The sequence below is a fragment of the Rhinolophus ferrumequinum genome, chromosome 18 (assembly GCF_004115265.2).
Source record: "Rhinolophus ferrumequinum isolate MPI-CBG mRhiFer1 chromosome 18, mRhiFer1_v1.p, whole genome shotgun sequence".
NCBI classification, from domain to species: domain Eukaryota; kingdom Metazoa; phylum Chordata; class Mammalia; order Chiroptera; family Rhinolophidae; genus Rhinolophus; species Rhinolophus ferrumequinum.
This window is the reverse complement of record NC_046301.1, coordinates 49,368,609-49,381,826: the sequence shown is the minus strand read 5'-3', so window position 1 is coordinate 49,381,826 and position 13,218 is coordinate 49,368,609. Positions and strand designations below refer to the sequence as shown.

Below are 13,218 nucleotides of genomic sequence, written 5' to 3'. Positions count from 1 at the left end.
ACCCATGTGGATTACCAGTTTTATGTCAAAAAGAAGTGCAAATTCAAAGTGATATGCAGTTGTTTCTACTGTAAGGGAAAAATTAAGCTGGAAAGTATGTTGAGATCTGCATTAGATCCCAGAGGCGGGAATCTTTTAGGGGGTGGAGGTGTCTGAAGGTCTCCCGCTCACTGCTGCCACCCTGGCACCTAGTGGACCTCCCGCTGCCTTCCTCTTTCCAGCCTCTACACCCTGAGTGTGGCCAAACCCCACAGCAATATCCAGGCATGGCTGAGAAGGGGCCGACGGGCCATACTTCTCCCCGAGGGTCTCCAGCTGCACGGGCTTTGGGTCGGTTCACCTGGGAAGTCTTTGGGCACTTGGTCTTCCCAGCATGTAAACACCTGTGTTTCACTTAAAGAGGTGTGGGATGTGTTTCCCCCGTGAGTCTGACGTAGGCCCAGAGTAAGTGACCTGGTCACCATTCAAGCGAGAGAAGGTACTTGCTCTGAAACCAGTGTGGTTTGCTGATGCAAAGAGTCACAGTGTATGTGGCCCAGACTCTTGGGGCGGGGTACAGATGACAGCATGCCAGGCGGGGGAGCTGGATCTACTTTGGGATGAGCCAGGGTAAGTGCCATCCCCCGTTCCCTTAGAACCACCCCCCACCCCGGGGGGAAAAACAGGAACGTCCTTGCGGCAAGGGTAGTGCTGCCTGGCAGCTGATGGGGAAGCTGGGCCAACAAACAGGTGGCACAAGGCAGCTCCCACTTGGTAAAGGGTCACTGCCCAGCGGCACTGGGTGCTGGGCTCTTCTTGCCACCCTCCTCCCTTTGTGGGGTTCTGACGCCCTGACACCTTCTCAGACACATTTCTCTAACATGCCCTGTTTCTTGGGAGAAGTCCTGGCTCTTGCACATGGTTGTGTGGATCACTCAGGGACCCAAGCCTGCCCACACATCCAGGGCATCATGGGCAGGGGAGGTCTGATTCCCCACCAAGGCCTCTGCCCTGGTGTGAAGCCCCCTCCCTCCCTCCTCTCTTTTCCATAGCCCTTCACCCTGCTCCGGGGTTTCTCTCTGAATAATTTAGAAAGGTGTTGCCCTTCTCATGCTTAATCACAAAACCACTCAAGACAGCAGGGTCCAGAAAAGTTCCTTGCTGGAAGGAGGAGCTGCCTCAGGAGGCCGAGTGGAGGGGATCCCACATTGTGTGGGATGCTGCCCTGCTGCCCAGGGCAGGGGAGAGCGGAAGTCGTGTTTCCAGAGACGTCAGCAGGCTTCCAGGGCTGCATCTGTCACGTGTGCTCCACTTTGAAACAGCAGCCTTGGAGCTCAACCCCATGGCCTTCTTGGGCCACACTGCCCTCTTAAAGCCCCTTCCGTACTGTGAGATGCCGTGGTGACTAACTTAAGGCTTAAAGCAAGTCCCCAAATCCTGCTGGGAAGCCAGCCGTCTTCCTTCCACTGCTGTCCTCGGTTGTCACTAGATTTACCATGATGGAGCTCTCAGGGTAGGGAGGGCCCTGCCAGTTGGCTGGTGAGATGGCACAAAACAGGACTCCCAGGTGCCCGGGTGGGGCTCCTACCTCTGAGCTCCATGACCCCACAGCCCCATTAGATTCCTGGATCTTAGAGTTGGAAGTCTCCGAGCCTCCTGAGGGTAGGATCCTGAACTCAGTAGCCCAGTAGCTTCTGCTCAGGTTGCTTACGCCTCGCAGAGCGAGCTCCCTCCTGTGGCCTGTCCTCGGCATCCCCACATCTGCTGTCTGGTGCCTTTCTCGCTTTGCCTGGCACACCCTGGAGATACCTCAGCCAGTGGCACGGCTCTACTCAGTTCCATGCCCCAGAGGTGATCTGAGGAGCGAGGAGGCAGACGTGTGCCTCCTGCAGCAGGGGCTCGGCCTCCGCACTGGCCGCGGGCTCTGCGCTAACAGTACTTTCACTGCAGGCAGGGCCTTTGCACCTGCTGTCCCCTCTGCTTGGAACACTTGAAAACTGCAGACCCCACCTGCTCCCTGTGGGAATGTGAACTGGAGCTGGACAGTGCCTCTTGTTCTGCCTGCTGTGTGTCCTGGTGCCTGCCTGGCATCCGGAAGCCTCCCTCAGGATGTGTGGAGTGCCAATCTAATGGGAGCCACAGGGCACTAGGGGTCCCGCCCTCAGCCCGCTATCAAGAATTTCCCAGACTGGCAGCTTCAGTGGGCGGCTGCCTCCTGGGACTTAGGTACCTGTCTTTCCCTGGGCTGTGCCTCCCAGGCCGTGGGTGCCAGACCTCAGCAGGAGCTCCTTTCGCCTCAGTGTGAGACTTGAGAGAAGAGTGTTGGAATTGCTGCCAGGGAGCCCAGGCAAGCCCCTCACCTTAGTGGCAGGACGAGGTCACTGATGGCCCAGTCCTCTTTGACCCTCCTGCTTGCTTCCTAGTCAGTCGATCCCAGCAGCCAGTGAGGCTGTGGTGACACTGGGCCATGGCCCAGCCACCCTCTGCCCACATGCCTGGGGACCCAGCAGCCCTGATGGGCATGGCTTTCCCCCCAGGATGTATTCGAGATGCGCTTTGCCAAGATGCCAGACGAGCCTGAGGAGGCTGTGGTAGCTGTGTCCTCCCCTGCGGTGCCACCCCCCACCAAGGTTGTGGCCCCGCCCTCATCCAGTGACAGCAGCAGCGATAGCTCCTCAGACAGTGACAGCTCAACTGACGACTCTGAGGAGGAGCGAGCCCAGCGGCTGGCTGAGCTCCAGGAGCAGGTAAGGGCAGCAGGAGCCCCCGTCCCCTCGGAATCCAGGGATTGGGCAGTCGTGGCTCTGGAGTCCCAGTAGGAGCAGAATTCCCAGTGACACCTGTGCTAAGTCACGGGCATGTTGAACATATACATCAGTGCATTGCATGTGGTGGGGGAGACATGGCGGTCAACTGGGCACAGGCGAGGCTTCTGGATCCTTCAGTGTCTGGAAGGAGGCCGAGCCAGGAAATTCTCTCCTGGAGCTGCGTGGTTGCTCTGCCCCCTACACGCCAGCCATCAGGCTCTAGTGCCGCAGTGTCTGCACTACTGCCCAGCCTTCTAGGGACCCTTCTCCTGGGACCAGGACAGCCTTGAGGCTGAGGTGGTTCTTCTGGCCACCCTTGAAGTCCAGGGCTTGGGTGGGATGGACAGCAGGTCACAGCTGACAGCCAGCCCCCTCCCGCACCCCTGGGCCCTGACACCTGGTGATCCATGCCAAGTCCAGGGTGACCGGTGTGTCTTTCCTGTGTGCTCCGCAGCTCAAAGCCGTGCACGAGCAGCTTGCAGCCCTCTCGCAGCCCCAGCAGAACAAACCAAAGAAAAAAGAGAAAGACAAGAAGGAGAAGAAAAAAGAAAAGCACAAAAAGAAGGAGGAAGTGGAGGAGAATAAGAAAAGCAAAGCCAAGGAACTTCCTCCCAAGAAGACCAAGAAAAACAACAGCAGCAACAGCAACACGAGGTCTGTGCCCTCAACTTGCCCCAGTGGGGACCCCAGCTGCCCCGGTCGTAGGGAGGCCACGTCTGCCCTTCTCCCCAGGATGAGCCTCTGGCACTCACCAGGTTTGGCGAGGGAGGGAGTGTGGCAAGTTGTCTGTGTAGACAGCAAGGACAGGCTGCAGCAGTCCCCCCAGCCCCGCCCCGTTTCCTGGGAAAAGCAGCCGGGTGGGGGCATGGAAGCCTCCCACAAGCCCCTCATGGAGGAGTGGGTGCCCAACTTCCTGGGGAACCCTTTCCTGATGGCGTCTGCATCGTCCCTTCGTAGCAAGAAGGAGCCGGCGCCCATGAAGAGCAAGCCCCCGCCAGCGTACGAGTCAGAGGAGGAGGACAAGTGTAAGCCTATGTCATACGAGGAGAAGCGCCAGCTCAGCCTGGACATCAACAAGCTCCCGGGGGAGAAGCTGGGCCGCGTGGTGCACATCATCCAGTCACGGGAGCCCTCTCTCAAGAACTCCAACCCCGACGAGATTGAGATCGACTTCGAGACCCTGAAGCCATCCACCCTCCGGGAACTGGAGCGCTACGTCACCTCCTGTTTGCGGAAGAAACGAAAACCTCAAGGTGCCCTTGGGCCCCCTGGGGCTGGAGGGGGTCCCAGACAAAGGAGGGTGGGCCGAGCTGCTGCTTCCAGCCCTTTCCACCTGGAGGTCCCCTGGGTACCTCAGGTGACTGCCTTCCAGACTTGGCCCTTTCCCTCTGCAGGCTTTTTCTCCAATGATAAAATCTGTCCTTGACATGGACACTTGGAGGCTTGTAACATCACACTCTACTCTGGGCTGTTGGTGTCTTTCTTGACCTCTCTGGCTCGTGACCGTCTGGGGTCCACCTGCACCTCGGAGTCCTAAGAGCTCTGAGCAGCAGCTGCTTTTGTCCTCAGCTGCTGCCACGGAGTCTTCTGCCCAAAACCACCCTCTCCCCGCCATTTGGGCCTCTGAGGGGCAAGACCGGGAGGCGAGGCCTTAGGGTGGCTCTGCCCTGCCTCCCGTCCTCCTCTAGCGTGGCGTGGCTCCCTCTCTCAGTCTCCCAGGCAGCCCTTTCACGCTGCAAGTAACTTGTTTTGACTCAGCTTTTGTCTTAATGACCAGTAGGACTTAGGGTCCACATCAGAGCATTGCACACAGCCTTCATCCCAGCCCAGACTGACTCCAGGGGTCCTTGGGCCCCTCCCCAGGGCTCTTTCCTTGTCTTGATTTGTCTCTGGCTGTCTGTCATGTCCTCTAGGGTTCTCTTCACCCGCTGCCAGAAAAGTCTCTGAGGGAATCCTAGCCTGACAATCCTCGTCTTAGGAGATTCCCTCCTGCCTGTCTCTTAATCCTGCTGAACTCTGCAGAGGGGATTCTGAGAGATTGGGGGAGGAGGGCTTAAAATTCCAACATAAGCCAATTGTTTGGCTAGCGGGCAGTAGGCTAGCATCTTCCCACCGGGAAACGTGGGCCTGTCGGGGATCTGGGCCGATCGCAGCTGGCCGTTAGGGGCAGCCCTCGGGCTCATGGGGCGCAGTGCCCCCTGGCCCTCCCTGCAGGCAGAGGAGTGTGCCTGGGCGAGAGCAGCCCTGGGCGCGGGCCTCGCCTCATGCAGTCCCTGTGGCTTTATTGCAGCCGAAAAAGTCGATGTGACTGCCGGCTCCTCGAAGCTGAAAGGCTTCTCGTCGTCCGAGTCGGAGAGCACCAGTGAGTCCAGCTCCTCCGACAGCGAAGACTCCGAAACAGGTGAGGTTCCTCCTCGGTCCTGGTCGCGTTCCCGCCTCCGCTCGGCACCGCTCCGTCCTGTGTCCTGGCTGCCAGAGGCCACGTGTGGTCATCGGAACTTACCTGGCCACCCTGTGAATCCTCCAACTGCTGCAGTGGGTAGTCCAGCGCCCACTTCTCTTCCCCGTCACCCCGGTGGCCTGGGCTGAGAGGACAAGTGGCTGAGGGTGCTGACACTGCAGGGCCCTGTGGGGAGTGGGAGGTGGGGTGTTGGGGCCTAGGCGGTGGCATCCATCTTAGTGTAACCTTGCCCATCCCCCCAGCCTTCCCTGCATGTGGTGCCACCGTCCCAGGTGATGTGCTTCCGCAGGTGTGGAGCAGCCTGCCGTCGCCCCTGCTGTCACTGGACTCGGGGCACTGCCATCCTCCTCAGTGTGCTCACTACTGTGTTGGCCGCTCCTGACTCTGCACACACTTGGACATGCGTGTCCTGTACCTCTCACAGTCCTCCTTAGGCTCCAGGGGTCTGCACATGTGCCCCACCCCGAGCAGCAGCTTCAGCGTGGGAGGTGGGGCAGGTGGAGACGCTGAGAGCCGTGCAGTGGTGGGGAGACGGGGCCTTTCCTCCAGCTGGGTGCTTTTCTGATGATTCTCAGGGGAGCAAATGCTCAGACTGGCCCAGAGGGGCTAGGGAAGAGAGCTGGCCACCAGCCCGTGCTGCGATGTGAAGCTGGCCGTGTCTCTGTCTGCGGGGTGGCCCTGGTCAGGTCTGGCTCCATCAGCTGAGCAGACAGATCTGCGGATCGCCTGATAGTTGGCCCTGGGACCTCAGCCCGACCCTCCAAACAGGTGGCAGGGTGCACTTCACAGTGGGCAGCGTGTGTTTGGACAACAAAGCCTGGCGTGTTCTTTCATGGACCTGTCCTTTTTCTGGTGTTTTATTCTAATTGGAAATAAAAGATAAGCTCCACTGAACCAGTTCATGTAAATAATGGGACCTGACGGTAGCATGGAGGTTTGAGGATTCCTCTCAGCAGCTGGGAAGAGCGGTGCTGCTCCGAGGCGTGTACGTATGGGGGCCTCGTGTCGGGCTCAGCCTGCCTCCGTCTGGAGGAGCAAGGGCCTCTGGGCGTCGTCACTGTCACTTCCCTTTTACAGTTAGGGTACCAGGCTTCTCAAGTGAGTGGGAGGCTGAGGGCTCCTCCAGGATTTCAAATGCTGGATTACCTCATTTTGCATGGGCCTAAATGAGGTGAAATTCATTAGGCCGTGTTTTGTATTTATTGACCTACTGTATACGGGCCACTTCTGTTGCCATCCTTGACCCCTTTTCTATCACCGCCCCCCATTGCTTTTTTTTATCCATCAACCAGCAGGGGGTGCTGCACCCCATACCCCGCCAGGCCCACTGCCTTTAGCTGGGTGAATGGCCCTATTCTTGGGCCGAATTAGCATTCCTGGTAGCCACTGACTTCTCACTTTGTGTGCTAGCCATATCTTTGGTTTGCTTTCTCTCTCGGGTTCCTAGCAGGCTGCTCCTTCTAGGGGTGTCGCAGTCTTCTAAGGACCCAACCAGTCTAAACTCTTAAGGGCTGAAACTGGCAGGGGACCTGGTCATTAAAAACGGTGCAGCTTGGCTGAGGAGGAACTGCTTTGGCTGGTGTGGCGCCTTAGGGGGCTATGACGGTGGCCTTTGTCCCTGGCCTGAGCTCCTCTTTAGGGTGCGTTTGCTTTCAGCAGGGTACTCCTGCACCCGCCTGCTGCCACCTCAGTGGGGCGTCTGTGACGGCGTTTCCAGCAGCTTTCTGCTGCTGCCAAGATGTTTTCTTTATTTTTTTTCACATTTTTCCCCCTTTTAAAGAAAGTGGAAAGATTGTGCAACAAGTAATCTGAGAGTCCTGGGAACAGCTGTCTTGGCGGGAAGGAGGGCGAGATTTACAGTCTCGGAGCTGCAGGCACCGGGCCCCAGCAGTCCAGCCACCTCCAGCCTGTCCTTCTTCCCAGGCACCCTCCGCACCCTGGGTTTTGTGCAGGTCCTTTTTGTCTTCGTGGGCCTGGCTTTTTCTTCCCCATTAGTGTGCACTGGGGAGCCCTGTCATGAGCCGGCTGGGGCTTCTGCTCGCCGGAGGGACCTGCCCTGTGGGTTTGCACCTTGCATGTCCTGGGGTGGGAGCCTGTGCCCTGCACCACTGAATGCAGCTCTCGCCACCCCATCCAACCCAGGAAACCACTTGCTTCCCAGGCAGCTCCTCCAGCAGCTGCTTGTGCTGGGTCCATGGAGCCCGGCAGCCCTGATTTCTGCAACCAGTTACAAGCAGTTCTGCCGGGGGCCGGGGGGCATTGGAGGTATTTTCCTTGGTCTTTTGGGGCTTAAATTGTTTTTGCCCTCCTTGTTCTTGTGTTTCCATTTGGATTGGAGCCGAAATTCCTGAAAGGACCTATTTTTGTCATTGTGTTAAGTAAGGGTCAGTTCTGCTGACACAACCCTGAGACATGAGTCACCGAAAGAAACCAGAGGCACTAAATTAGGGATGGGGGGTGTTAGGTGGACCCCTCCTCTGGCCGCTATCTAGACCTGAATGCCAAGGGCACGGGGCTGGTGCTGGGGGCTATGCTGCAGTTCAGGGACACCGTGTGCTCACAGAATGGGGGGCGGGGGGCAGGGGCCCCACTTTCCAGCCTGGTCCCAGATCACTGCGTGCTGCCCCCCACTGCCTAGCAGCACGCAGCACGATGGATCGGTCCCACCACATCCTCTGAACCCACCTTCACTGGGCTTGTGGTCTTTTGTTGAGGTTCAGTGCTTGCTGAAATCTGTCTGCTCAGTGGTTCAGTATTGGAAGAAGGGGGTGAGTACCCCTAAGGCGTTTGTAGATCTCAGCTGGGCAGGCTGGAGGTGGGTGCCCTGGTTCCCCCCTTTCCACTGCTGTCCCAGGTGGGCTGTGGGCAGAGGTGTGGCCCCTGGGTCACCAGTGCTGGGATCATGTCATCCTTGCCCATGTGGGGCCAGGGATGTCCGGGGGCTCTTCTTTCAGCCTCCCCCCAATAACCTTGCTGATCGGGTTCTTTCTGGGTGGGGTGGACACACAGTTCGTGTCGTGTCCCTCTCTGGAGCAACTGCTGCCCCCAGGGACCTGGGCTGGGGCCGGGCTTGAGGGAGGCGCGGGGCAGTTGTCTCGGACTTGGCCTGGGCTTGGTTGCAGCAGGAGCACTCTCCAGCTATTTTATTTAGTCTCGTTTCCTTTTCCCAGGATTGGAGCATGTGGGTGTTTTTTAATAGCTCCAGGGGAAAAAGGAATGCTTGATGTTTTGGAAAGATTTGAGCTGGAAAGTGCACATGGAGGCCATGGGACATTGTTCCCAGGCAGCCGGCCTCAGCTTCCGACCCTCGGGGTCTCGGAGAGACTTGGTCCCAGGCGCTCTTGGGGCCGCTGCTGCCAGCTCCAAGGGCGTGCCGCTTGCTCTTGGGCGGAGCAGGCAGAGACCTGGAGAACAGCACTGTCGCCGGTGTGCCCGCACTGCCAGCTGACCCCTCACATACCCACACACACGGGGGTCGCAGCTGGTGGGATTCTGGGGCCCCCCGAGCGGGGCCAGCCTTGTGGAATGTACCCCGAGGAAGAGACTGGCTGGTGGGCGGGATTTTCCCATGTGCACACTGGGGGGCCATGGGAGTGCAGTGCTGGTGCGTCCGTGACTCCAGCATAGGCGTCTGCTCTGCTGTGTGGGTGGGAATGACCCCACGCCTATCCCAGGTCAAGGGGAGCCAGATTGGATGCCTTGGAAAAAGAAAGGACGACTTTTCTCCTCAGCCCGTTTTTTTTACTTTTTTCCCTCTCCTTAACAGTGTCTGTAACTGGTTCCTCTTTTTGTAATTTTTTTCTTGGGGTTTGTAGGAATGCAGAGATGAGGTGTTAGCTGGAAGTGCCACACGCGAGAGCCTCTGTCTTGGAGGCTTTTCTTCCCTCCACACAAGCCCTGAGGGAGGGCCGCGTCGGCTCCCTGAGATGAACAAGGTGCAGCGAAGCAGACCCAGGGGGATGAGCTCAGAGTCGCTGGGGACTCGTAGCGTGGCACACCAGGCTCGGCTGCAGGATGGCGGCAAGTAGGACAGGAGGGGCCTCTCACCTTCCGAGACTGGAAAGGAGGTGCCAGAGTGCACTCAGGCGCACAGGGGACCCATGACTGGAAGCAGGTCTATCTAGAAGCATAACAGGCTCAGGGTGGTAGTGTGGACATCTGTGGCCCGTCTGAGGGGGGAAGGTGGGTCTGTCCCCACCGGAGGCTGGCCAGGCTGGGGCAGGGTTCCTAGGCTCCGGCGCCGTTCTCTGGTGCCCTGTTCGCAAGCAGGGCACAGGAGGCTGGCTCGGTCTGCGGTTCTTCTGTTCTTGTGACTTGAACGGTACATTGCACACCATTTCTCTCACACTGGTTTCTCTCTCCCTCTATGTAGGTCCTGCCTAATCATTGGACACGGACTCTTAATAAAACGGTCTTCAGTTCCAGATTCCTTCCCAGCAAGCTCTAGCTTAAGTCCATTTTCTTCCGTGAAAGGGACAGGACTCCATCAAGTTATGGAATTCTCAGAGCCCTGGGCCTGTCCCCGGGTGCATTAGTCATGTCCATCAGAGCAGCTCACGCCTAGTCCCGCCTCCGGGAAGGCTGCCTGCCTGGCTGGCCGCCCGGGCCTCCCGTGTACAGACTGCCTGGCTGTCCTGCCCAGCCTTCCGGGTGGGGGGCCTCTCCCAGAGGGTGACGACAGTCCCCCTGTACACGCACACGTGTGGTGCTGCTGTGTGCAAGGCCCCGTCACGAGTATATTTTCTCTCTTCATCCCTCCGTCTTTTTCTGGGACTCTGGATCCTAAGCGCTTCCCTCCTGGACCTGGCAGTGCTGTTAGCCCCGGGGGAGATCTCATTCAGCCTAAGGGAGAACAATCTAGCATGTAGAGCTGTCCCTCAGCACACCTTCTCTGGTGGCCCCTGAGGCTGTCACCAGCCACAGCTGACTCACAGCCCCCTGGAGTCCTACGATTTGTGTTCCCATTGTTGCCTGTTGGGCGTTTTCCCAACTTCCTTGGCCACTTCTAAAGTCTCCTAGGGAAAGGACCTCCTTGGCTGCTTTCTGTCCCTCCCGGGTGATTAGAAACAGGCTACAATGGGCAGGAGCTGCCGGGTAGGCCTTTGGTGAGGGCATTCGGGGAGGAGTGGCCATGTAGCCAGCTCGCCTGGCCCCTGGAGCCCATCGTCCCTGCCACCCAGTGGGGTCAGGGTCCAGCCTAGTGGGCGAGAAGGGGCTCTAAAAACCCAGAGCACTGAGCTGGTCAGTGGTGGGGGTGTCAGCCTTCGGGGCCGGCTCCCTGCACATCTCTGAGGGGCGTGGCCCACGAGCACCCTCCTCGTCTTCAGTGCCCTGGAATGATGGCAGCTGCTGGGGATGGGGCAGGCCAGGGTGGCCGCATCACCCAAGTCCTCTGAGAGACACTGAATAGACTTTTTTGCTCTAAAAATAAATATCGGCCCTTTTTTGGTCATGAATCCAGCATCTCAGCAGAATCTGCCTGATGAGAAGTCCCCTAAGGAGCGTTTTTAAGTGTAGTTGGTGTGTACTTCTTCAAGGCCTGGCCGCATCTTGGAGTCAGCCTTCTGGAACTGCAAGCAGGCTGGAGGAGGTGCAGTTCACTGTCGGCAGGCCGAAGCATCTGTAACTGGCCCAGACTGGCCTTGGCCTTGGGTTCTAGCTCCAGCCTGGCCAGAACCCCTAGGGTCCTGCAGTGCTGCTTAGAGCCCCAGGCTGCTCCCTGATCCTCTGGCCAGTCGGCTTCCAGTCAAGTTCTATTTGCCAAACAGACTATTTTGAGCTGCCCTTTGGCCTGTGCCTGATGTGTTCCCAGTGCAGCTCGGCCTGGCTGGCTGAGGCCAGGGGGCTTCATGCCTGGAGATTCCCACAGGACAGTTGGGAAGCCGCTGGCATTGTCTTTCTGGGAAGATTCTGCTATCTTGGAACAAATGGCAGCCTGGGTTCCCACAGTGTCTGCCGTTGTGCCGCCCCCAGCCCTTCCCACAGTTGCATATGGGCCGTAGCCACAGGCCAGCTCTCCTGAGGGGTCCTTGCTCTCTCGCTATCCAGGGACCCCGTCCTCTGTGCCCGTGGGGTTTTCATCTGGCAGAGAACTTGATCTTTAGACTTGAGCTGTCACCTGTGCCCAGTACCCCAGAAACAGCAGAGAGCAGTGCCCACTCACTTTGGACTAAAGCCCCCTTTGTGTGGGCTGTGGGAGGTGCCAGCCAGGCCTGAACCCCAGTGGGCTTCGGGGCCCGAGGAATTGCTGTCAGGGGTGGGAGGCCCGGGTGTCCACGAGTGCCAAGGCTTCCCAGTTAGTTCAGTTGGGGGGCTCCGTGCCTCTGCCCTGCCCTTACCCTCCATCCTGTCTCCTTCCTTTGAGTTGGGAGGGTGGGGGGAGGAATCAGTGTTTAATCAGATTTTACAAAAACATTTTAATTCTTTGTACAATTACCATCCTATGTAAAGATGACATTTGTGTTGAGTTCAAGATTTTCATGGAATAAAGATCACACAGTACTTGAGGCCATCTTCATGTAACCCTCTCTAGAGAGTTTTGTGTGGGGGTGTCTTGGGGCTGGTATGTCGTGAAGCCGTGCACTTCCTGTCTTGTCTTCCACCAGTCACAGCGATACAAGGCTCAGGCCACGTGAGCCAGACGCGATATCCCAAACAGGCTCCAGCTCCGTTGGTCCCCACTGCCAGCCCCTTAGTCCTGTGGAGCTGGGAGTGTGCTGGGCGCCTCCCAGCCTCTCTCCCTCCTGCCTGGCACGGCCTTGGAGCTCTGGGGTGACCTTTCCAAGGCAGCCCACAGTTGTTGCCTAGAACCCCCAGGGTCTCGTTGCACTCTGTCCCCACGAGTTCTCGTATGGGCCTCTCCGCTCAGGGCCTACAGGGCGGTAGATACATGGTGTGGAACACAGTACTTCCCTAAGGCCACGCAATGGCAGGCTGCCCTGACCGAGCCCACCCTTCTCTCTCCCATGACGTGTCTTCTGGTCAGAATTGACCCATCAACCCCCTTCTTCCCCCAGCTCCCCCTCCAGGCCCTCCAAAAGCATGCCCAGAATATGAGCCGTGGCCCCCAGCCTCCCGCAAGCTACAGTTTATCTTAATGGAATTGGTTCAGGGAGAGGAGCCCACTCATGAGGAGCACCCCGGCCTCTTCCACTTCCTTGGCTCAGTGGCCTCCGCACCGAGCTTTCCCCCAGCACACGCAGGGTCCCTGTGACCTGGGCCTACAGCCTCTCTAGTCCTCTCTAGTCTAGCCCCCAACTCCCGCCCTGCAGCTACCAGACATCCTGTGGCCCTGACCCTGCAAACCCCCTCAACTCCCCCCTTTGGTACGTCTTACCCACGAGAGTGTCCCTTTCCCCGGGTCTCTTACTGTGACCCAGCATCCCGAGTCCTGTATTCTGGAATCTCTCGTGTTCCTGTTTGGGGCTGGGCCTATGGTTCACATGTCCCAGATATCCCCAGTTGCTGCCATTTGTATGAGAATGTGTCTAGCTGCCAAGGTGTGTGTCGCTGTCTTGTCTTTTCCATGGAGTGGTGAGCTCTCACAGGGCACGAGGTCCTTTCTCATCCCTTGTGGTGGCACTTGGCATCCCGAGGCCATGTGCCTCACAGAAGCTTAGCATGGCCCTTCGTGAAGCAACTACAAGCGGAGGTAGCCCTGCTTTGGGCAGAGCCTGTCTTCTGAGCCCAGCAGCAAGAGCCAGCACCCCGTCAAGGAGCTCAGGGGATGCCAGGCAAAGGCGACAGGAGTCCCACCTCCCACCTGGTGGTTGGCAACTTCATCATTTCCTAGCCCATAAGTGCCAGCTGGGCCTCTTTCCCTGTGGGGTTTGCACACCCGTGGTGTTTGGCAAGGGGCATCCAGCTGGCAAGTTCTTTAGCATAAACGTCTGGAGTGGGACATGCTGGGGCTTGCTGGCTCTTGTACACTCCTCGCAGACATGTTTACACAGCGGTGGCAACAAGCTGTGG

At 58.2% G+C, this 13,218-nt stretch overlaps 1 protein-coding gene across 6 annotated transcripts in view; it reads left to right on the top strand.

Annotated features, from left to right (window-relative positions):
• Positions 1 to 13,218, top strand: part of BRD4 (bromodomain containing 4) — a 77,619-nt gene that overhangs the window by 56,803 nt on the left and 7,598 nt on the right. For all 6 annotated transcript variants that reach the window (XM_033134321.1, XM_033134324.1, XM_033134325.1 and 3 more), the window contains 4 exons: positions 2,517 to 2,726; positions 3,241 to 3,440; positions 3,744 to 4,039; positions 5,077 to 5,187. In XM_033134321.1, the coding sequence (XP_032990212.1) occupies positions 2,517 to 2,726; positions 3,241 to 3,440; positions 3,744 to 4,039; positions 5,077 to 5,187 (817 nt within the window). The remainder of the gene's footprint in view (positions 1 to 2,516; positions 2,727 to 3,240; positions 3,441 to 3,743; positions 4,040 to 5,076; positions 5,188 to 13,218) is intronic.